Here is a 25,102-nt window from a genome sequence, read left to right as displayed (position 1 = left end):
AAAACAGTAATTCCTAATTGCTGCATTAGTGCCAATTTAGCACCCCCAATCACCCCTCCTGCCCCAAGGAAGGCTGGTTCACAGGGAAAAATACCCACTCCAATACTGGCAGCATGTCATTGCAATCCTTTGAGGATTTTTGTTTTCTTTTTTTGTCTAGTGCCAGCTGTGTTGCCTTTCTGTAATGCATATCTGGTGCCTGTTATTGTGAAAGACAGCATGGAAATAAGGACTCATGAGTGTGGCCTCATGTTTAATTAGAAGCTAATGTACTATGATTATTAGGCACTGAAGGAATGTACTGGTGAAGCAGTGTTTAAGCAGTTTTAAAAGCATTTTATAAGTGTACTTTCCCCTTGCCCTGCTGGTGTGAACCACCCTTATTAAGAGGTGCAAGACTGCTGTTACCTGATCTTACAGCTCTTTTGCACTTCGGGCAAGTACTGGAATTCAAGTATCTTTAATCTCACTATTCAGGAGACTGTGAAATAGAAGGGAATGGTGTATCCTAGACTAAGCCAAACTGTTTAAGCTTGAGAGACCAAGTGGTCTGTGGTTGAATTTGCTACATTGAGACAGTGATTAAGAGCAGCTTAATGAGACACGGCCACCTTACTGGTCTCCAAAGAAGTGGAAGGAAGCTGTTCAAAAATTACAGTTTTGTTTGTTGAATGAGAAGTTTCACTGTCAGCACCTTTAGGAGTTTGCTGGGACTGCCATGCTCTGTGAAGAGTGGCATTGCTTTGTAACCTCCATGTAGTGGCATGAGCATGGCTTCACCATCTACTTTTTAATACCGTTTCATTCTCCACAAACAGCTACAGCATAAGAGGAAACCATCCCAGTCATACTTCAATGTGTTATATGCATAAAGGTTAGGTTATGTGATGCTTTATTCTACAATTTTGTTCTGCAAATAACAAACACCTGCCATTCCTTCAAGCTCCTGACTTTCTGTGAAGCTGTTGGGAATGCAAAACTGAGGGCAGCCTTACATGTCAACAGTGTGGACTTCAACATCATTCAAGACAAGGTTGGATGGAGCTCTGAGCAACCTGATCTAGTGGAAAGTGTCCCTGCCCTGGTCAGGGGGTCTTTCAGGTCCCTTCTAATCCAGCCCATTCTATGAACACTAAACACATGATAGTTGTGCTCTGCTGTTGTTGATCAATGGGTTTTCAGTTGTATTACCAAAATGCAGACAATTTGTGGAACACAACTTTTTATTAATAACAGGCGCATTTTTACTTCGAAAAGAGTGAAATTAAAAGGTGTATTAAAACATACCCACTCTAAGCAATCTATTTTCTTCAGTAGAAAAAAAAGCAAACAGGTAGAAATCCTATATACACAGTATATCAGTTCCAGTCATCAGCCCCTTCAAACAGTGTTTTGCAAATTGGTAAAATGGTGTTAGAAGAGACCATCCAGTTCCAATCTAGCGCAAATTTCAGCTCTTGACTTGGTCATTTAAGACAAATCACTAAGCACCTAGTCCAGTTTACTGATCTCAGGATACATACAAGGTAGTACTGTACATGAAGCCAGCAGTGTTAGACTTTTACTTCTGCTTAAATTTTTTTTTAATCCTGCCTTGTTATTAAGTCTGCCTGATAAACTTTGAGTACATGGAAATCTGTAATCAATGTCTCCATTAAAAAAACCTAGCAGAAACCTGATTAACTGTATCTTAAACAGCCCTTTTTTCAACTCCTGCATTAATTTCAAGCAGACTGCTCTTGTGCTTATTCTACCCTGGAGGCTTTCAGCACAAAATATTGATTGTTGCAATGAACTGCAGATCTATGCTATCTTTTTTTTTTCTTTTTGTTTTGAGGAAAATAAAAAAAAATGTTAGTTCTTAAATTAGTTTGGCACATAAGAAAAAAAAAAAAAAACAAAGCAGGGGACCACACAAATCACATCCTTCTTTCAAAACATCCTTGGGAGGGTAAAGTTCAGATCCAGGCAGGGTGGGCAGGCACAGAATGAATAACACAGACCAGGGCACCTGACCTCAATCACACTCAAACACCTCAGTCCGTCAGCTGCCACCGCTGGTGAGCACATCCCTGTGCAGCTGGAGAAGGTCCTGAGCTCCAGCAGCCTCCTCACACCAAGTAAAAAAACACCACTCAGCACCTTTTGCTTAAGTGTCACTTAACAACATGGTAAATGAGCTATTCCTGCTCTGCTGAGCAGGCAGGAGCAGGGTCTGACACTTGGGTCTCGGCATGTCAGTGTGAGCCCCGTGCTTGAGGAGAACCTCCACTGCCTTCGCGTGCCCCCCTCGCGCAGCCAGGTGAAGAGCCGTGAACCCCTCACTGTCAGAAATATTGATATTTTCTGCACTGACAAGTTCTTCTACCACCTCAGAGTGCCCATTTTCCGCAGCAAGGTGCAACGCTGTCCTATTTGAAGGGCCTCTGGCTAGAACGCTGGCCCTTTCATCCACCAGCAGCTTTGTTGTGGCTAAGTGGCCGCTGCGGGATGCCAAGTGCAGGGCCGTGTATCCTTCTGCCGTGGCGGCCTCGATGTCTGCCCCGTGCTTGAGGAGCAGCCTGGAGGTGCTCGTGTGGCCGGTCTCAGCGGCGATGTGGAGAGCAGTCTGCAGCAGCCCATTCCTGACATTGACATCCGACTCCAGGTCGATGAGGAGGCGGGCGACGCGGTAGTGACCCCGCTGGGCGGCCAGGTGGAGCGAGGTCCTTCCGTCCAGGGTCTGCACGTTGACGTCGGCGCCGCGCTGCTTGGCCAACAGCTTGACGATGGGGAGGTGGCCTTGCCAGGCGGCGTAGTGAAGGGGCACCCAGTCATCCTTCCCCTTGATGTTCACATTGACGCCTCTCCGCAGCAGGATGCGCACGATGTTCTCCTGGCCGTACTGGCAGGCTATGTGGATGGGGGCTCTGCCCTCAAAATCCACCTCATTTAAGGATGCGTTCTTATCAAGCAGCATTTTGGTGCTGAAGTCATCCCCATTTTGGGCAGCAAAGTGAAGAGCTGTCCACTGGTCCTCATCTTTGGCGTTGACGTTGATTTTCCTGGCCATAATCAGCTCCACGATGCTTTTGAATTTCTTCTCGATGGCTATGTGAAGAGGGGTGGACCCTTTCTTGTTGGTGAGATTAGGGTTAGCATTGTACAGCAGGAGCCATTTGACACATTCTTCTTGACCTGCTTCGACAGCCAAGTGCAGAAGACTGGAGTTCCCATCTAAAACAATATCAACATCTTGAGGCTGGAGGATCTTCATCAGCTTGCTGGTATCTCCGGATAAAATTGCCTCCGTTAGCTTCCTCTTCTGTATGTCTGTAGTACCAATATCTGAATGGATAGAAGGAGTAAAATTTTTACCATGAGGGTGGTGAAACACTGGAACAGGTTTCCCAGAGAGGTGGTGGATGGATGCTCCATCCCTGAAAACATTTACCTTGATCTAGGTGAAGATGTCCCTGCTCATTAAAGGCCCATTCCAACCCAAATTGTTGTAAGATTCTATGGAAAAGGCAGCATCACAATTCTGATGCCAATCAAACCTTACCTGCCCATGGTTTTAGCAATGAGCTGCATGCAGAGCAATCCATCCCTCCACCCCACAGGAGTCCCAGAACATTTTCAGGTCAGATTTGGGCCCCCACTAACTCTGTTTCTTGTGGCATGAAAACCAAAGAGTGTTGTGGTTGATCTCGCTGCACTAACCATTGTTTACCTAACTGGAAAACAGATGTCTGGGGTTTGCAGCACTGGAATGAAAGGTGAGGGGGTCTTTATCACAATGGTCCCAGGGGCTGCTGAGAACGTGGCTTGTATTCTCTCAAAGGAGGACTTAGCTTTAGGCTAAGTATAACTGAAAAAGCCACAAACTCAGCTGGCCTGACTGGGCAGTGGCTTTAATCCCATGTCAAGCAGAATGCTGGACTAGCAGTGACCTCCCTTCCACCCAACCTCTACATGGCTGATTCTGTAATTGCTTTAATGGGAGTTTACTCCTTTACAAGAGTAAATGAGATTTATTATTTCTCATTAGATCATGTTTGGGAACCACTTAATTTTTTTTTTTTTTCCGTTTAAATAACTACCTCCAGTAAACAAATTTGTAGTGCTGACAGCAAGAGAAAGCAAGGCTAACAGTAATTTCCAGAATGTTGTTCTACTCTCCAACCCATTGCCTCCCATGCCCCAGTCCAAACAACTACAAAGGAAAACTTGACCATTACCTGAACTCTCCCTTTCAAAGGAAAGGGAAAGGGATCCTCTGGATGAAAAAGCTGAATCTACAGATGAAACTCCTGAAAGCCGCTTGTCACTGGAGGCAAGTTTGGACTCAGAAGAACTGCGGCTGAGATCCTCAGGGCCTTCCATAGTCTGTGAAATCCCTGAATCCAACTGGGACAACAACTCTGAGAGACTGTAATCCTTAACTGATGGTAGAGCAGGCTCCTGTTTCTTCTGGGACAGTGCACAAATCCCCTTCAAGAGAAGCATACAAGCATTTTAGAAAGATCAGCAAACAAAACTGAGCACAAGGCCCCACAGAAGAAACACAAATTTGTTAGTTTGCAGGTAGCTTTTAAACACTATTTATATTAAATGAAACCTATGAATAAGGTCACTGAATTTTTTCAGAAGCAGGAGGGCAGCTTCCATCAGTACTCACAGAGCCGCTAAAGCCACATAGCTGTTCTGTCTACAATGGTTTTTAAGATCAGTCACACCCACACAGTTCCATCCTTTATTTCCTAACTGTCCTGCTCTCCCTCCACAGAATAAGATGCACTTGCATTTGGTTCGGCCCTGAGGTTTTCCATGCCCCTGCTGTCATTTGTGCATATCAGTCCTTCACCAAGACCCACTTCTATCAGGCAAGGTGGTGCTCAAAAGCAGCCAAGAGAAGGTTGCTTGGAACCTTCCAGGTCATAAAGGAGCCCGTTCCTCCCAAAAACCAAAAGTTTGAACAAGAAGTGAAAGAGAAAATACCTCAGGCTGCTGCTCTGGGGCATTCTTGATGTCCAGGTCCTGAGTTATCATCTCTTTTGTTTCATCTTCTGGTTTTTCACAAAGGGCCTCTGTTTCTGAAGTGATTTCTTTAAAGAAAGCAGGAAAAGGTTTTAGTGCTTGTTTTTTTTTTTCAGAAGGAGAGTTTCTGAGATACCCTCCTGCCTTTCTCTATCAATCAAACTTAAAACCTCTGAGATACTGAGGGAGAAGGACTCCAGTCCTGACCATTTCATCCAGCACCTCCTCAGTGGGCACAAGTGTGCCAAGAGTACCCTGAGCTGCCCAAACAATTCATTTTCAGACACACCAGACTGGTGTTACACAGAGGCCACACTGCAGGACTAGGAAATGGGAGCCACTGTACTGCTGGCAGATTTAGATGTGTTTATTTTTAAAAGATGGAATCCCTGATCCCCCTTCAGTCCTCATTCCTTGTTTGAGCAGGAGGAGAGGGAAGAGGCAAATCTCTCCCATTAGTGATAAATGAAGCTACAAGGTGATGGTACTTGCTACATCCCTCTGCCCACCTGAATTCATAACAGGTACTTTGGAGAAATTCAAACCTTCTACTGGCAGAGAAGTGACTGTACAAACTGTTTCATTACAAGAAAACTATTCCCTTTCTCAACATACAACAGCACAAATTTCAAGAGCCAGTTCCTTCAACGCTTTGGTAGACTGCAAACCATACCAGCTCCCTCTCAGCCTATGTCCTGACACACACTATCAGAAATAAACATAATTTCTGGCTGAATGGACCGACTGGTTCAGTACAAGGCTTATTCCTGGCATGTTTACATAACGCCATCATGGTCAGGCATGTCCTCAGATAATCCCTTCCTCCACAAATGAGTAAGTGACCTGTATCATTGGCTCCACCACACAATGTGCTCTATTTATTCTGTCACAGATCTTCTCAGTGTTTACCCCAAGGATTAGCAGAGTCCTGAGTAATAATGTGACTCATAGAAGAATAAATGGGCAGCCAGGTTACGAGGAAATCTTACCTTGAAATGTTGGCCGTTCACCAGGATCATCTTGCCAACATTTTTGCATCAGTTTGATCAAGTTATTACATGAATGAGGTCTGGATTTGGAAACAGCAGGTAGCTCTGGGCGGTGGCCTTTAACTACTTTTACCATAATATGTAAAATGTTGTTTTCCTCTGTAAAGCAAAAGCACACAAATTTAGATGTCCCAGCAAAAGGGAATCACTTCTCTTTTTTCTAAGAGCATTAAGAGTGCATTAAGCTGAAATTTTATTTTCACACTTTTTTTTCTAGATTTCTCATCAATAGGAGAAAAAAATTGTTGGTTGTCTTCTCCGATAAGATATTTTTTAATGCAGTAACACCTGCTTCTCATGTAGCTCTTAAAAACAATTTTCAGCGAGTGACTGTGTTCTTTTTCCAACCATTAAAGATAAAGAACAAAAGGGGAAAAAAACCACCAAACTCAAACAGTTTTTTGCTACCTCTATTTGGATGTCCGTATCTGCAGTAAGAAAACAGAACCTTAGGTTTTATTTAGACCAGGTACCTGAACTATTCATAAAGGTGAAGGAAGAAGACAAATCAAGAGGTGCAGTAATGCAGCTCCTGACTGTAAATCAACCACTGGGCTAAACGGAATCCCTCACTGGGAGAAAAGCTAATAGTAGACTGGAACTTGTTGGGACATGTTTGCTATACATAGGCCAGTCACAGACACAGGAAAGTCATAAAGAATAAATAGCTGCCCGTGCATTTACTGCGGGGTGGAACAGGGCTTATTCTCACAGACAGCTGTTCTTTTTATTTTTATAAGGAACAAATCTGTACCCACAATCTACAAATAAACTACAGAGCCTCTCTACAGAGGAGCTGCTTCTGAACAACAGCAGAGCTGCCTGCCAAGTTGGCTTTGCCACACACTGATCCAAAGCTGTGCAGCAAACTCCAGCAGAAGCAAAAATGTGCAGACAAGGGCCCCTGGAGCAATACAGGTTCTGTTTTCACAACATAGGACAAAGGAGGATTTCAGCTTGTGATCAGAATTTGAGAGCTTAAAAGTGTCTGCCACACAAGACTGTCAGAATCTGGAGGTCGCACACAAAAATCTGGTGCTGGTGGGGCAAGAAGTGTGCTTATCAATGGGAAAAAAAAATCAGGATAACATACAACTTACCTGCAAAAGGCTTCTTCTGTGTAAGAACTCCCCAAACCACGATGGAAAAGCTGCAAAAAAACCAAAAAATTAAAAGGTATAAAGAATATTTCTAGACATTTTTTTAAACAAAACCAAAAATACTCACAGAATTATAATTTATTTTCCTTGGCCCTCCACTTTTGCATCTAATTCAGCTGATGAACACACACACACACACACACACACAGAGATGCTGCTAAGAACAATGATTTCAAAGTCTAGGTTTGGCAGGGAGGAACCTGAGGCAGCAAAAACAGGGACTTGCTGGAGGCTGCCAAGTCCTTGGTAGCATTTACCAACCACTCCACATCCATCCTGACAAAATTAGAGAAAGCATTGCAGTGGATTTAATTTAATGCTTCTACGCTGCAATGCAACTTTAAAGAAATCAATTTAATTTAGAATAAGATATATCTTTTTAATATAAAGATGTGATTTCCTTTTCCTAATAATCTTGCCATGAAAGAAGAGCTAAAGACCTAGTGATGAAATCCACTGAAGATAACTCAGAATTTTATCACATGTTTGAAAAGTAGGTCAGGATGTACCTTTAGAAGGGAAATTAAAGGTGGGCAGAGTGCCTCCCACTGCCAGTTGCTAATAAATAATTTCAAGAGCCAGGATCACCTGTACTTTTTAAGAGGCCTCTACCCTACAAAGACTTTGCAAAACCCAAAGCAAATGGGACACATTTCAAGAGGAGGCTCAAATTGTATCTAGGGGTTTCATGCTTAAAAAAAGTAAAAAAGGGTTCATTTTACAGGGTTACCAAAATAGCATTTAGGTGTTTTCTCACCTGTACACATCATGTTTGGTGTCAAAACACCTGTTTTTCTCCTTGATGCGTTCTGGAGGAAGATAGGCAATCGTGCCACACAAGCCATCCATGCTGATGTCATGGGAATGGGACAAGCCATTGCACTTTGCAAGCCCAAAGTCAGAAATCTGGAGGGGAAAAAAAAAAAAAAGGAGAAGGAAGAAGGTGAGAAAAAATGCATGGTACCATCAGACTTTCAAGGTGTTCACAAAATATCTTCTGCAAAGAACAACAGATGCAACAGGATGACCCAACGAATACAGTGAAATGCTGTACAGGAATATTAAGCCAATAAAACATCTCTGGAAGCATAATGCTGTGGTAGGTTTTTCTTTATGGTTAAGCTAAAAGAAGAGAAAGGGGAAAAAAAACAAAGGCAAGCAGTTTTTGCAAGCAGCGGCATGCCAGCCCATTACATAGCAAACACAACAAACAGTCAAGACAATTTATTGTAATTTAAACCAGATGAATTTAGCTACTGCAAACTACTTTAATGTAATTACTGGCCCTGCCACCCCCTTTCCCTACATAACCTCACATTGTAGGATGTGTTCAAACGTCCTGGCTCTCCAATGAACTCTGGAGAATCACTCTTTGAGATATCACTGTTACACTGGCCATGCCAACGAGGACCAAGCCCAAAAGCAGAGCCACCAAGTGCTCCAAAAGCCCAAATGGAAACACACACACACCAAAAACCCACGCAGGGAACTCTTTTTGGCAGCCAGGAGATACAGCAAGTTGGTGCAGTGATGCAGGGAGCACAGCTGAAATGAGCACAACAAGTGACAGCAAGTTTATAAAAAGGACACACCTCCACTTTAATTTGAAGAAGTGTCAAGCAAATATGCATTCATTTGCTCTCAAAGGCATACCAGTCCTGGAGCACACAGATAGGACAGGAATTTCCTTTGTCTTACTTATTTCCCACTGGACAAAAATGTCTATTGTGACAAGTGGAAATTTCAAGGAAAGTCAAGCCTTTTTGGACCACTGATTTTTGTCTACATGTCAGATAAGATTCCCCCTCCCCCTAACTTATATATTCTTTTTATCTAATAAATACTCAGGTTTTTCAATGACTCATTCCCCTTTTGATCTTCACCTTTGAGAAAGTTTTCCCTCAAAACAACAAGCATAATTAAAAAAGGCTTTTTTTTTTTTTTAATAGGCTCCAACTGTACACTTCAAGACGTTTCTCTCTAAAGATACCACAAAACTAGTTGTAACATGTGTCCATTACTGGAAAGGGAGAAAACTGCTGCCAGCTTCAGCCTCCTGGAGAACAGGCAGGCTACACAGACATGCAAGGAATCTCCCTTTGCTATAAAACAAACAAAGCTACCCACACAGCTTCAGCAAGAATTTCTCCCATGGACAAAGAGCTCAGCAGAGAAATTCTGAGGAGCTGGAGAAGTCCAGCACCCTAGAACACAGGTATGTCCAACCTGCTGTCCCTCTTTAATCTGTAGGCTAATGTGGAAATGACTTGAGAACAAAAAAGCATATGCACAGGAAAAATATATTAAAAAAAAGGGAGGGGAGGAAGGAAAAAGCAAAATTATCAGGTGGAATAGCTTCTCATCCTCGTAGGGCTACACTCACAAGAGAGGGATTGCTGGACTCCTCAGCAAGCCAAGCATTGGAGCCCAGGAAAGCAGGAAGAAGTCAAGAAATCCTTGTCCACACGCCAGGTCACCCTGGGAAGAGCCAAATCGACCACTGCAGGAAATGCTGCATGAAACTGGGGCCCTTGGTGCTCCAGAGGAGAACAAAAGCACAACCCCAGCATCACACTGTGATGGCTGTGGTGTCAGGTTAATAAAAGAACCGAATGCTGCAAGTCTGAACGGATCCCACGTGGCGAAGCGCTGCTCTCCTTTGAGTAACTGCAGCAGAGGCTTGTGTACACCTCAAGAAATCAAGGCATAATTAAAGCCACACACCTCCCTCTTTGTCTAAACAATGCCATGTTTCCTACTGCGTGAGTTAAGAAATAAAGATGAAATGCAGACAGCAGGGTGACACTCCTGTGTTTGGAGCCACCAGCTATGGGGTGTGAATCTAAGGCTGGGGGCTAAGGCAGAGCTGAGCACTCCAGAGAGAAAAAGTCACCCTACAAACAAAGAAACAGCTAAAGTACATGGTATACACCCTCCCTGGGCTAGCAAGGACTTCACCTCGTGGAACTGTCCTTACCTAGTGTGGAGGACTGGGTTATGTCAATTAATAAAAAAATCACCTGTAGAGCAGGGTTTTGATTGTATGAAATTCTGCAGGAGAAAGCAGTGGAAATTGAGGAATGGTTATCTTGCAGACTGCAACAAAATAGTAAGATTCTGCAGACAGCTTTACATGGCTTTTATTAGTTCCTCTAGGGTGAATTTTCCGAGCTACATAGCGTATTTAGTCGTGCAGGTTCTTTAAACACCAGTGGGAACGGTGCAGTGGGTGGAAAATAGAGCCATTTAACTTGCCTGGTTTGCCTTTAAATTGCTTGCCAGGCACCTCATTCTGCAACACCCTTTGCTGGGGAAAGCAGTGGAACTGGAGCACCCTTCCCCACTCCTTCCTCCACATCCCTGCTGCTCCTTGCAGCCCACCCCAGGCTCTGCCCTTCCCCTAAATCCCGAGGGAATCCACAATCAGTGATTTCAGGTGGGTCCCTTCAAAAGCACTGCGTGGTATCAGCCGGGGAGACAGGGAGGCGACAGACTGCTGCATGCAAAACCCGCGGTGGGGAGAGGAGAAGAGAAAGGAACCTTGGCCAAAGCCCACGCACACACTGGGATGGGTCATGTTCAGGCAGCTCTGCTCCTTCAAGGCCTTTGTGAGAACAAACACGTGAGCAATGAGCAGGCACGTGTTTTCCTGCCCACTTCCAGCAGTGCTCGCTTTACCGAAGGATCCCGAGATATCGGAAGATTTCCAGTTGTTTAATTTACTTTTATTATTAGTTCGGTCGGTTTTTAACGCATGCACTCAAGGCTTTCTCTGCTTCTGCCGTTCGTGGATCTGTCTGTTCTAGTTCGTACAGAAACACTCGCTTGCAAAGTTTTAGGTGCCTTAAGGAGTTGTTCTTGCAATTTTTTTGTATTTTGTAAGGTTTTTTTTTGAAAACTAGAAGATAGGCTCACATGACAACAGCTACTACAGTCAGCTATTCCCAAGCACTGCAGGGACCTAGTTCCCAGAAATAAAAGGAGTGCTTGGAAAGTGCTTTTTTTTTTCTACTGATGACCCTGAAAGACTGCCCTGAACTCTGCTCTCACCTCCTGATGTCCTGAACTGTGCACTTAGATCCTGATGTTTTATGTCATTTTTCTGCAAGTAAATCTCAAGAACCCACTGCAATGGACTCAGGGACAGAGTTCGCCAAAAGGTTTTCTGCATCAAATCCATTGGATTAATTTTTAATCCCTGCTGGAACATCCAGTATTTGTCTCTGTACAAAGTCTGCACTTGGATAATGAGAATGCCCCCACATTTGTCTGTCTGGTGATGGGGGACATTTCCTTTGTTTGCTTCTTCTGGAGGAAGGGGGAAAAGGCTGTTCCCTTTTTGTTCTTAAGAAATGCCTGAAATTTTAAAAGATATATGCACGGATCATAGATTTGAACTACTCAAAATTATTATTAAAAATTAATTCCAAATACCATCACAACATGCACTTTAAACCTATGTCTTTATGAATAGGTTTTTTTTTTAATGAATGCACTTCAGTTATCTTCTAAAAAGACACCTTTATGAAACAGACTGTATTTCCATCTTTTTCCAACCTGTCCTGCAACTTCTAACTCCCCCAAACCCTTTTCAGGTGGGACTGTTGTAATGCTCTTTTCAGAAGCAGCACAAACCAAATCCAAACACCCATTTTAATCCATCGTGAACCTGCATTACTGTAACAGGAATGGTTTTGTTCCCTCCCCTGTGCCACCACAATTAGATCAATCAGAGAATTGATCAAGATGCAAACCAGCTTTGTTGGTTGGGATTAAAGAGCCATGCAACAACAGCCCTGCATGGAAACCTTGATCAGAAAGGGTGGGAAACAAGCAGAAGGGACACACAAAGCAAAGGCTCTTCTCACCTGTAATAACAGGAGAGCAATTACAGCTGATAAAAAAAGTGTCTGTGCTACCTACATCAGGCAGTCTAATAAAAAGAGACAACTGCTCTACAACTGCTCTTTACCAGCCTGGCCTCTGGGTATTGCTGGAACCTACAGCTGACAGCCTACATGAAGAGCCTTTCTGATCGTGAAATTTGCCATCTGACCAGGCTGCTTCTAACTCCATACTCAGAAATTTTGCAGCTGAAGCAAATAAAAGTGAAGACCATGGAGGCAACCTTTCCATCAAGGCCATCAGCATGGTACAACACAGCAGCAAACTTCACACTGGTTTAAACTGGAGAACTGGGGAGGGGAGAAAAGCAACTACAGAGAGCTTAAAGCAGTGCACAGCTAAGAGCAGCTCGTTCTGCTTCAAGCTTCTTTAAAACCAAAATCTGGGAGGTCAAACAACTGGTCAGGCTTGTCTCTGTACATGAGCCCACACATATACACATGCATGTCTGTGTGTGTATGTGTACAAATATATATATGAGAAGATGAGGAGCTGCAAAAATCCCAAACAAGAACTTAAAATAGTATTTCTGCCCAAAAGTATTAAGTTGCCGGTCAACTTAATTTTAAACACCTGAACAAAATGTAATTCTCTTGACCATGAGATTTTGGAAGACAGGAAACCTGTCTGAAGCAGCCACAGAGATCACGAGGACATGGTAGCTGGCAACAAGTTGGGCATGAGATTCCTGCACGTGGTGAGGTGTTTATTCTCCTACCAAGGGCCCTGCAGAGAGATCCCATCGCAGCAGGGAAGGAGCAAACTCACAGCCCACGAGGGCAGCGCTGGAATGTGGCTTTGCTTCCCTTGTGCCAGCGATTGCCACATCACAGTAGCTCAGGGGACACATCCAGAATGTGTGTGGAGGGCAGGAGAGATGAAGAATGAGCTCAAAAGTTGTGGTCCAGTTGAGCAAAGAAACAGATGTCAGGACAGCATGTAAATATTGAAAGACTGAATATAAGGAACACTGGAGAAGGGGGCAAGGGAGGATCTTGTTGGTACAAGTAAAAGTAAAAGGTTGACTTGAAGGAAGAAAAAAAAGCAGGCTGATCCTTGCTGCTAGCAAAGCCTGCCTGGGTATGGAATAATCCTGCCAAGGAAAGCACAGTGTTTAAGGCAAACAAGATGGAGCAGGACATGGCAGCGAAGGAGCTCCCACCACCAACACAAAAGGGAGGATGGATGCACACACCTTCCAAAAAACACCAAAGCTTTACCTTGCACTGTACATATTACACACAAATATTTAAAATCATCAGGGAATCCCCCAGCGTGCCTTTGGTAAAGTTAATATCTGTCCATCTATATCCCTGCTCGGGATAATCCCATCCTCCTAATTATCCTCCTAGTTCAGCACACACTTATGTAATGCCCAGGCTTTATGATATGGAGGCACCCACTTGATGATAAGTTCTGCACAGCAGCACTGCCTTAGTCACCAGCCTCACTCAGGGCTTTACAGTGAGCTCTGTGCTCATAAAAGGAGCAGGGTGTGTTTGCATTTAACTGCAGGATGGCACAGCAGCATTTCTATTGCTCTCCACTGGAAGACTGACTGTTTCCTGGCTCAAGGGCAAACAGTTTGTAAAAGTCCTCCCTAGCTCCAAACTGTTCTTTTGCAGTCTGCAACATCTCTTCACTCACCTTAGGACTCCATTAGGGACAGGTCACACACTAAATTAATGCTGACATTTAAAAATACTTCAATCAGCAGCTCCATTAGCCTTCCAGCAAGAAAATGCACATTAAATCAAGCTGCAGGGTCTGAAATTTAATTATAAATTTCACATCACACAAAAAGAAGGTCCGGGGCCACATTTTTATTAAAGTGAAGGTACCTCACAGAATATGTTTATCTCTTATTTTGCATATAGGTTTCCTGTGCCTGCTTTGCTTCTTGGAGGGCTTTCCAAGATGCTTGTGGATGTAAAAGACTGATGGCTGGAAAAGGTTTGGATTAGAGTATTCCTTTCTGAACTCCATGGAAAGGATCTGAAGACCTTGATATGTTTCATACAGAAGCAACAGTTCAGGGATGTCAGCAATGACCTCAGCAGTGGCTTTTCCATTTTTGTACATCTTGCACTTTGCCCCCTTGTGTTACATCACCACCCAGATATAGGCTGTGCAGCAGGCAGAACATCAGGCACTTCAACCTTCCCAAACAGTGAGAAAAACACAGCCTTGCTATCTGGACTCATAGATGAGTCAAGAATCAGGAATTTAACAAGTTATGCAAGCAAGCATGAACTTTTAAGTAAATAAATACTTAGCAAAGGCCTCTCAGCACTATTGAGTGACAACAGGCTTTCAACAGTTCAAATCCTGATGTTCTGGTCATAATAGCATGACCACCTCTAGTTGCCTCCTATCTCAGAAATAAAATCCTTCTAAGAAATAAAACACTAAGGCCTAGTAAAAAAGATGAGATCATCACAGGTGTGATTTCATTAATGGCACACGTCTCTTACAGCTCCAAACCTCTCATGACATCAGGAAATCTGTCTTTATTAATGAAAACTTCATTTTTAGAATGATACAGGCAAGAACAAAGGCACTTGATCAGTGAAGGGGCCAGGACAATAGGGAACAGATTGACTATAGCACTGCTAAAGGAAAATAATTGAACACTGGGAAAAAAAAAAAAAAAAGAAAAAAAAAAGCACAACCTCCTTGGTCCAGCTGACCACAGAATCTCCAGCAGAGAAGGCTAACAAGTTTGCCAGTTTACTCTGGAAATGGATAACAAAAATAATTTCATGCTGTTACAGCCACAAAAAAAAAAAAAAAAATTCCTTTCAGTGACCTCTGGTACGTATGAGCAGTGAGGACAGAGATAATTCCTCCCTGTACATGCTCTGAACAAATGGAAATGAGCTGCCTCTGGGAAGGCTTCTCTAGACTCCAGCTGGAAATGAGATCTGTGCATTTAGTGGTACAAAGACCTAGAACAAGGCAACCATGGCAACTGTGGAAGTGGCAGAGATGGTTTTTAGAGGTTCATACCCTGGTCTCACGACCCTGCTGCAAGGAAATTTGTAGCAGGATCCGCTAGGTCTCAGAGTCAGAGTTCACTGCATCCTTCTAAAATTTCAGGATGGTTCTCTCAAGTTTCCTAACCATACCTCTATTTACGTACTAAAGTGGTGCATAAACCAGGTGGATTTATTTAAGGGCTCTCTTTGGGTGGAATTCAATTTGGGAATCAGTGGGCATTTCTCTAATTCTAGAGGAATGCTGCTGGCCTCTATCAGGATTTTTACATCTGCCAGGAGCCACGGGGCAACAGAGTGTCCAGTGCATACCTTGACATGGTAGTGGGCATCCAGCAGGATGTTTGCAGGCTTGAGGTCCAGGTGGAGCAGCGGGGGGGACATGCAGTGCAGGAAGTTCATCCCCACGGCCGTCTCGTGGATGATGCGGAAACGCAATTCCCAGGGCAGGGGCTCGGATGCCAGGAGCTTTTCCAGAGACCCTGTTTCCATGTACTCCATCACCAAGCCCACTGGCTCTTTGCAGATGCCATAAACAGGAAGGATGTAGCGAAACTTTGCCATTTCCATCTTCCTGGCTTCTTCCAGTAACTCCATGCGTTCCCTGGGTAGAAGAGAACGGGAGGTGAAGGATGGAGCAGCTGTTTCTCCACAGGCCAAACACGCACAAAAGATTTCTTAGAAAACCAAACACTGCATTTTGTGAGCATCCCCTGGCTGACCCACGCTGCATCTCACCAGCCTGCACTCCAGGTGTATTTCTATATTTACTGATTTGGGGGTTTATGCTTTCAGTGGTAGGCAGCTCCCAGCTGCAGGAGCACAGGTGAGCCCTACACTTGCATGGTGAGAATATCCTGAGTGCAGAGCCCATCTCCCTGCTTTGATGGTTATGCTGTGCTGTTCAGAAAGAGGGTGATACATGTAGAGCTCAGGTTTAGCACTGCTGTAATTCCTTGGGCTGAAGTCATTAATTTTTTCTGAGTGGTAAGGCTGTGTTAATCAGAAGAGAGGCCGGTCAGCATCGCTTCGGCAGCCCTGCTGGTGCATCCTGAGTGTACACAGACCCAAACCTTGGGAGAGGAATCCTTGGACCCACCACTGAGGGGAGCAAACCGCCTGCTGTAACAAGAGAGATGCAACAAAAGCCTCCCTAAAATACAGATTTGACAAGTCCAAAACTGCACTCAGCTCCAGCAGGTGCCAAAAACTCCCAACACATCATTTCCAGTGATGCAACAGGCCCGGTCCTGGCAGCTGTAATGAGCAGCCCGGGTTGTTTACAGGTCACTTCACCCTGACCCTGCACAGGGTTAAGTGTTACTCAGTCCCAGCCTCCAAGGTCAAGACCCCTAATTACTGTGCCTTTCTTCTGCACCTCCCTCACAGCCTTCTGCAACAGCCCATGAGGCTTCAGGTTGGAAAGAGGAAACAAGGGTCCTCTCCCCAGGCTGGCTGTGCCCACACTTGATGGTTTAAAGACCCTTCAGTCTGTAAAAACTGCATTATTAGTGATTATGAACCCTGCCCAGAGCAGCTTTGGGCCATGGGCACTGACATCACTATTGCTGCCACAGATTCACAAAAGAGGGCACAGGGAGGACAGACAGGTAACATTTCCTGAGCAGACCCTCTCTTATTACATAACAGCTCCTACAATGTAGCCAAAGATGTGCTCACTATCTAATGGACAACAGAATCTGAAATAATAGGACATAGTTTGTGCTCTGTGCCACCACAAGTGATGCCAGTTACCACTGTGGGAGCCTCATGACAGAGCCTCAGCTCAATCAAACTGTTTTGGTTTTAAAATTTCAAATCCAACACCAGCTAGTAGCACTGTCCACTTCTAAAAAGAGAAAACACCAAGTCCAGCCTGCACAAAGCCAAGGCTTTTTTTCTCACGTGTCCCCCAGTGCCTGAATGACCCGGGAGAAGCTGAAACTCAGCCTGTGAGGGACCCTCAGATTTTGGGAGCTGTCACTTGGCCCCCAGGCTCAGCAGCAGGACACTCCCCAAGGCTGGGAATGTGATCTGCTGCTCACCTGCTGTGGCAGCCTGCAATAACCTGCTGCAGGTAGCATCTCCCACCAAGGCACAGCCAGCAAAAAACCCATTTCAGAGGCAAGATCGGGCTGAAAAATGGTTTAAAGAGGGACATACGCGCTGAGAAAGAAACAAAAAAAGATAAAGGAAATCTTTTCTCTTAACCGTGTTGGCTCCTGCTGCTCCCTACAGCAAATTTCTTGCGAAATAATTGCCTTTGCAGACAAGTACCCAGTTTGCTCTTTGGCACGCTGGAAGGGAGCGCCTATGAATAACACAACCAACTCCTTGCCCCCAAGCCACACGCATAGCCAGCATAATTCAGCGGGCTGAGCGCTGGAGTCAGGGATGTAAAACACCCGTCTGAGCCCTCCCAGGCAAAGCAAGAGCCCAGCAACAGCCGAAGTCTGACAAGAACCACTGGAGTCCTCGGGACGGGGTTCTCAGGCTGGCAACAGCCTCAGAGAGCATCGCCGAAAACACAGATTGGCTGCTGGAAATGGGGCGTTTTCTGAAAAAGACCTGAATTTTCTGTTTCATTAAAAATAATTTTTGAAACAAACAAACAAACAAAAAAAAAAAATTTGCTTTCTGCTTGGACCAGATCCAGCTAATTGAGTAAATTAACAGAGTAACAGGCCAGTGCCCTCTACCTAATTTGACTGTTTAAATAAAGCCCCCATGCAACAATTACCACCCTTAGCGCTTTCCCATACCCAGAGCATTCAAAACTGAACCTTCCACAGGCCTGGGACAGCCTGGTCGGCTTTAAAAGGGCCCCTGTCACCTTTTGAAAACAGAAAAGGAAAGAACACAAAAGAAGTGAAAGAGAGCCAAAGCAGTCATTAGCCGGGTGCTGGAGCGCACTTGTATTAATGGCATTGACACAAACAGCTCGTTAAAGCAAGATCTGCTGCACCAGGCAGAGATCAAAGGTCTCTCCCTTCCCTTCCCTTCCCTTCCCTTCCCTTCCCTTCCCTTCCCTTCCCTTCCCTTCCCCCTTCCCTTTCCTTTCCCTTTCCCTTCACTTTCCCTTCCCTTCCCTTCCCTTCCCCTTCCCTTTCCCTTTCCCTTTCCCTTCCCTTTCCCCTTCCCTTCCCTTTCCTTCCCCTTCCCTTTCCCTTCCCTTCCCTTTCCTTCCCCTTCCCTTTCCCTTCCCTTCCCTTTCCTTCCCCTTCCCTTCCCTTTCTTTCTCCATGCCACCGGCGCTCGGCACGGACCGAGGTGTTCCCGGAGCGCTGAAGCTGCTGCGGGGATGGAGCCTCCAAGCTCGCATCCCGCAGATCAAAGGATGGGGCGGGGGTGTGTGTTTGTGCTGCTCCGACACTCCGCACTTATTCTGAGCTATCCAAAGTGAAGGAAAAGCAAAGCTCCTGGTGGGGTTTTTCAGCCGAGAGCCATATAGCCTCTCTCATAATGGTTTTCTTATTTAATGCCCAGGCGATTAAAGAGTCGGAATTATCTTCTCCAGGCGCCTCGGTTCCGCTCCCCTCTCCCTCCAGGAGTATATCTTAATTTTATCGTAATAAAGGGAAAAGAAAAAAGGGAAAAGAGGGTGGAGAAGGGGGGAAACGGAGAAGAAGTGGGGAAAAGTGGAAAGGGGGAAAATAAGTGGGAGAAAAGAAGGGGGGGGGAAAGGAAAAAGAAGGGGGGGGAAAGGAAAAAGAAGGGGGGGGAAAGGAAAAAGAAGGGGGGGGAAAGGAAAAAGAAGGGGGGGGAAAGGAAAAAGAAGGGGGGGGAAAGGAAAAAGAAGGGGGGGGAAAGGAAAAAGAAGGGGGGGGAAAGGAAAAAGAAGGGGGGGGAAAGGAAAAAGAAGGGGGGGGAAAGGAAAAAGAAGGGGGGGGAAAGGAAAAAGAAGGGGGGGGAAAGGAAAAAGAAGGGGGGGGAAAGGAAAAAGAAGGGGGGGAAAGGAAAAAGAAGGGGGGGAAAGGAAAAAGAAGGGGGGGGAAAGGAAAAAGAAGGGGGGGAAAGGAAAAAGAAGGGGGGGGAAAGGAAAAAGAAGGGGGGGGAAAGGAAAAAGAAGGGGGGGGAAAGGAAAAAGAAGGGGGGGGAAAGGAAAAAGAAGGGGGGGGGAAAGGAAAAAGAGAGAAGAGGAAAAAGAGAGAAGAGGAAAAAGAGAGAAGAGGAAAAAGAGAGAAGAGGAAAAAGAGAGAAGAGGAAAAAGACAGAAGAGGAAAAAGAGAGAAGAGGAAAAAGAGAGAAGAGGAAAAAGAGAGAAGAGGAAAAAGAGAGAAGAGGAAAAAGAGAGAAGAGGAAAAAGAGAGAAGAGGAAAAAGAGAGAAGAGGAGGAAGGGGGGAAAGGCAAAGAAAAGGAAAAAAGAAGATGATAAGAGAAAATGGGAAAAGGGGAAAAGAGAAAAAAAAGAATAGAAAAAGGAGAAAAAGAGGGGGAAAAAGGAGACAAAGAGAAAAAATAAAAGGAGACAAAGAGAAAAAATAAAAGGAGACAAAGAGAAAAAATAAAAGGAGACAAAGAGAAAAAATAAAAGGAGACAAAGAGAAAAAATAAAAGGAGAAAAAGAGAAAAAATAAAAGGAGAAAAAGAGAAAAAATAAAAGGAGAAAAAGAGAAAAAAATAAAAGGAGAAAAAGAGAAAAAAAGGAGAAAAAGAAGAAAAAAGGAGAAAAAGAGGAAAAAAATGATGGGCTCCATAGTTTCTCCTGTAAATAGTACCAGAAGACAGGGGCACACACATCAAGAGCTCCAGCACTGGGTCCAGGGCTGATGAGCATCTCTGTCAGAGAAGTCAGTACAGACCAGTCGTTTTCAAAGCAACTAGGAACATTGCACCAACTGGAGACCTCCAAAGAGCTGTCTGCTTCCACTCCACATCAGACACATAGGGCTGCATTCCTTGGATTCTCCTGGAGAGACAAGGGCCTTGCTCTTGCCCACTGCCCCAGTCCCCAGGGCCCAGCCCTTGTCCCACAAAGCCCGCCACAAGAACAGCAGGAATTACCAGCAGGAATTACGGCTGTACCTGCATTTGCATGGATCCAATCTTTGTGCCCTAGAGATAACACTGCTGTTAAACTACAACCTCAGACTCACCAGGCAGTCCTCGAAGTTTTATATTCCCCCACCACTACCACCACATTTCCCTAATGGAGTCTGAGACAGAGCAGTTAAAGTTGCTCCAGAGAAACTCAAAAAGTTGCTCCAGAGAAGCTCAAAACTTGTAGTTGGGGCCATTTGTGTGAGCCACCCCCAGCCATAGAGCAGCCAGGCTTCTCCCAGCCCAGGGGAGATCCAGCCCTGCTCTGCAGCCAGGAATTTCACTTAGGTCTTCAGAAACTGCTGGTGGCGCAGATGGGGGTCCACCAAATGACACCACCCCTGAATGTCCTCAGGAACATCTCAAGAACTTCAGGAACTTCTCATCTGCATCATGGCAGACCTTTTAAGAGCTTACAGTGGCCTCCGCTCTGCAGGGCACATATTTAAGAACTTCCACACTGCTGACTCTCAGAGAAGAATGTGAATATGAGAAGACAAGAAAAACCACTGCATGCTCAGGGCAGAGTATGTTGGGGTGGTGGGGGAAAGGAAGAAAATCCCTTTTTTCAGGTTAACAGATGTCAGCCCTGCTAACAGCTCTCTGCAGCTCTGACACCAGAGGATTACAGGACAGCTCCTCTTCTCCTTAAGGAGCACAAGGTGACTCTTAGGTACTCCCTACACAGAAGAGACATTCATTCACCTTCATCACCTAAATTAATGCAGCATCCACTAACAGCAAGGCATTTGTAAAACCTCCTCAGTTTCAAAGTCTTGATCCATTCCCAACTCCAGGATGTGCAGAGGGAGATATATGTAGGGCTTTGCTTGGCTTTTTCCTTAATCAAGAACTTTTTTTCCACCTCCACACCCTGTAGTCACCCCCATGGCCAACACTTCCAGTAAAGATCCCTCTCCAGGAAATGTTTCACCTTACAGTCAGCACGTTTATGTTCAGCAGAAGAAGTCAGCAAAGGATTCTCTCTCTCCAAGCTTGCCACTGCTTTTCTCCAGACCACAATTCCATTCTGGCCCACACGGGTGAAGAGAAGAGACTTGACCCTCTCCACTGCAAGTCCTGGGGGAGAGGTTCCTCCACCCTTCTGGGTCACGCTCTTTTGTCGGATTTACATTGAACCTCCCCATACTGAGAGCACCCCAAGTGAGAAACGAGATCTCAGGAAAGTGGGAGCAAAAAAGGTGTTAGGAATGGAATTTGGCTGAGAGGGCTTAAAGGTAAAAAACACTTCTGGCTCTACATTCAGTTTTTCTTCTGCTTGAGGCCACTTGGCTCTATGATGTGATAATTGCTGAGGGAATTACTCCAAACCTCTCACTGTCTGCAGAAACACAGTAAAAGAGACTACACAGTGTTACCACCACCAAGCCATTACAAACAGGATTTTAATGTGGCACCAAATAAATACATCAGAAAAAGCCTCTGTGCTTCTCAGTTAATGTTTCTGATACCACTGGCAATTCTTCTAACTCTTCACAGGGTTCCAAGAAACAGCTAGTCAAGTTAATCTCCTGGATTAACAATCTAATTACACAGGCTTGTTGCAACCTGCCAACTAAAGAGGCAGTGTTTGATTCTGTCTGTGCCCCCCACCCCACCATTTGAATAGCAAAAGTTTAGTAGAATTGTTTTTGGGTAAAAAGTCTCAGCATAACCATCTCCTGAAAGGGGTTTGACAGAGCAGCCCAAGAACCAAGTGAGAAATTTTAAAAAATCAGTTTACATTTATTTTGCAGGGGCAGCTCTTTCAAAGGCCAGGGACGCTCCAATTTCTTGTCAATGCTCTCCTCAAGCATCTGAAGAACAGATTCTGCAGTAAAATATGTGTTTCAAGGAGTGGTTCATTCAAATGTGTCAGAAGCTGCAGGAGCCCTATGGCCTCAAAGTTGCCAAATTCTCAAGGTGTTTTTTGCTTAGTGAGCTGCATGTTTGTATGGTCTTCCAGTATTTGCACACCCCATAGCCACAGAGGGACAGGTGACTCTCTACTGCATATGGTATATATTAATAGAGATCTGATAGCAAATCTCAAAATGAATTGTTCATATTAAAATAGGTGACAGCATCCGTTGTCCCAGAGGGAAAAATAACTTTTGGAGTAGATTTCTAGATGTACACTTCAAATGAAAATTCTAGCTTATTTTTAAGACATGTTTTAATCTTAACTTCAAAATTAATCAGCCACAGTACTTTTTTGGTCAATAAGCATCAAACCTGAAATCTCCTTTGAGGTTTCAATAGTAGGGGGCTGCAGATTAGCACAATAAAATACACTCTACAACTTAAAGCTCTTTTCCATTTTATTCACAGACAACACAGTTACCCTATGCAAATAGTAAACTCTCTCTTTCCAAAGGACATTTAGTTTCATTTACTACACTCTATAAGCCATGCCTACTGGAAAAGATGCTCAACTACCCCAGAAATCCTACAGAAGATGGGTTTACAAACATTTTCAATCTTGGGCTAGTTTATCTCCCTCCTGCAGGAAAGGCACCAACAGGAAACCTTCTGTGACTGAGCCAATTCACATCTCAAAACCTGAAGTGCAGAATCAGTTTGTAAGCTGGTAGAGATCCCAAAGATCAAGTGGAGCTGGGAAAGCTCCAGGAGCATGCCTTGTGCATTTTCACCTCCCTCTGCACAGAAGCTGAGCTGTTGGAAGCCAATAATCTCCCTACTACACAGGGATGTTTCTAAAGATGCATCCGACAGCCTGCATGTCCTAGGAAAGGAGACCTGCTCTCCCTGGAGGTCTTCCAGGCCAGTTTGGGTGGGTTTGGAGCAACCTGGGATAGTGGAAGGTGTCCCTGGTCATGGCAGGGGGCTGGAACGAGAAAGGTCTTTTCCAGCCCAAACCAATCTGTGATTCTATGGTTACACACAGAGTGAGAAACACAGAATCACTGGGTTGGAAGAGACCCTCAAGATCATTGAGTCCAGCCCATTCCCTAACACCTCAACTAAACCATGGCACCGAGTGCCACATCCACTCTGTTTTTAAACACATCCAGGGATGGTGACCCTACCACCTCCCCAGGCAGACCATTCCCATACTTTATCACTCTTTTTGTGAAATCTTTTTCCCAATATCCAATCTAATTTTCCCTTGATGCAACTTGAAAACAGCACAGTCCATCGTTCTCACCAAGGACCACAACGAGTGACAGAGGGCAGGGGAGTCCCACCGTGGGGCACCTTCACCTGCAACACAATCCTCCTGAAAGGACTCATCCCGAGCAGACAGACACACAGAGAACCGCTGCCCCTGCTCTGGAGCTGGACACTTTTCCCAGCACGTCTCCTTTTCAGCACCCGCTCCCTAAAGACACCAAACCCGCGGCTCCAGCGCCCGCACCCAAACACCCCCAGCCCGAGCCTGCTGCCACCACATGAGTCACAACTTCTGCACCTGCCAGCCAAAGGCCTGGCTCGTCCCAAGCCCCCGGATCCCAGGCACATTCCCACTCCTCCCGCCCTGCCCATCCCGTCCCGGGCTGCGCTCGGTGCCCGCATCGAGCCCGGCGTGGCCGTGCAAGCCGGCACACGCTCGGCCTGGGCAGGGCAGGAATGCTTCCCGCACGGCTCCGAGGGAGCAGGCAAGACATGTGGGATACTTCCTGGGATATTTCCTGGGATATTTCCTGGGATATTTCCTGAGATCTGCTGCTGCTGGTTGAGACGAGCAGGGCTGCACAGAGGGAGCGCTCGGTCGCCCCGCGGCTCCCGGGCTGCGCACCCGCGGCGTGACCGAGGGCTCGGAGTGCCTCTGTGGGAAGAGTCCCTTGTCCCCGACCATTGCCCCCCGTTCCCTTTGTTCCCCCCCCCCCTTACTTCTCGTCCACATGGAGGCTGGGCGAACACTTGATGGCGAGCCAGGTCTTCCAGTGGAGGTGCCGCACCTTATACACCTGCCCGAACCCTCCCGAGCCGATCTTCTCCCAGCTGCTGAACTCGCTCTCCTCGAAGGTTTTCAGCAGCCCCATGGCCCAGGGGGAGCCACCGTCCCTCGCCATCGCCTCTGCCGTGCCCGGAGACACCGCCCGGCTCCGCGGAGCGCAGCGCAGCCGCTGCTGCCCCGCCCGCCCAGGTGAGTCAGGTGTGCCGGGGGGACCGGGCTGGCGTCACTTCCTGGGACGGCCGAGTGGGTGGGTTTTGCACAGGTCCTTTTTTGTCCCGGGACAGACGAGCGAGGCAGTTCTCCGGTTCCAGATGCCCCGGGGGGATGTTCCCGTCCGGAGCGATGGGGCAGGAGGGGAGGGCCGCGCTCCCTGCTGAGCTGTGACGAACAAGCTGTGACAAATAAGATGTTAAATAAAGGAGGGGAAAGCGCCAGCCGCCTCATTCCTGCCTTCTTCCCCTGCCCAGGGAACCGCAGCGGGTCCTTGTCGCTCCTTCCCCTGTCCCGTGCATCCCGACCTGGTGTGCGGGACTGCGGCCAGCCTGCCCCAGGCTGCTCTCTGTGTCCAGCCACGCTCTGAAGCAACAATTTTTAGACTTTGGGAAGCTGTTTCTGAGAACTCAGACGTCTCTGGGTTTTAGCTGCCCGTGGGGTTAGAAGCTCTGATGATCCTAGTGCTAGATTTCAGCGTCTGGATCCTTTTGTGGATCTAATTGCAGGGACCACAGGACCCCCAGGATTGTTTTGTTTGGAAAAAAAACCCGCCAAGATCATCAAGTGCAACCACTGGTCAATCTCCACCTTGTCAACTAAACCACAGCACTAAGTGCCATATCCAGTTTCTTGAACACCTCCAGGGATGGGGATTCCAGCACCTTCCTGGGTACTCCTGTCCACCCCTTCTGTGAAGCAATTCTTCCTGTGTCCAACCTATGCCTCCCGTGGTGCAGCTTGAGCTTGCAGCTCATCCTGTCCCTTGTTCCCTAGGAGCAGAGCCTGACCTTCCCTGG

General features: G+C 45.9%; 1 protein-coding gene across 1 annotated transcript; it reads right to left on the bottom strand.

The window, feature by feature from the left end:
* Positions 1–2,149: 2,149 nt before the first annotated feature.
* RIPK4 (receptor interacting serine/threonine kinase 4) lies at positions 2,150–24,207 on the bottom strand. The gene is made up of 8 exons (XM_062515212.1): positions 24,026–24,207; positions 15,442–15,733; positions 7,986–8,134; positions 7,169–7,218; positions 6,009–6,167; positions 4,981–5,087; positions 4,221–4,473; positions 2,150–3,327 (listed from the first exon to the last, which is right to left on the bottom strand). Exons 1-8 carry the CDS (start codon positions 24,205–24,207, stop codon positions 2,150–2,152), a joined length of 2,370 nt encoding a protein of 789 aa, XP_062371196.1.
* Between the last annotated feature and the right edge of the window lie 895 nt (positions 24,208–25,102).

The sequence above is a fragment of the Cinclus cinclus genome, chromosome 2 (assembly GCF_963662255.1).
Source record: "Cinclus cinclus chromosome 2, bCinCin1.1, whole genome shotgun sequence".
NCBI lineage: Eukaryota > Metazoa > Chordata > Aves > Passeriformes > Cinclidae > Cinclus > Cinclus cinclus.
This window is presented reverse-complemented; position numbering and strand designations above follow the sequence as displayed.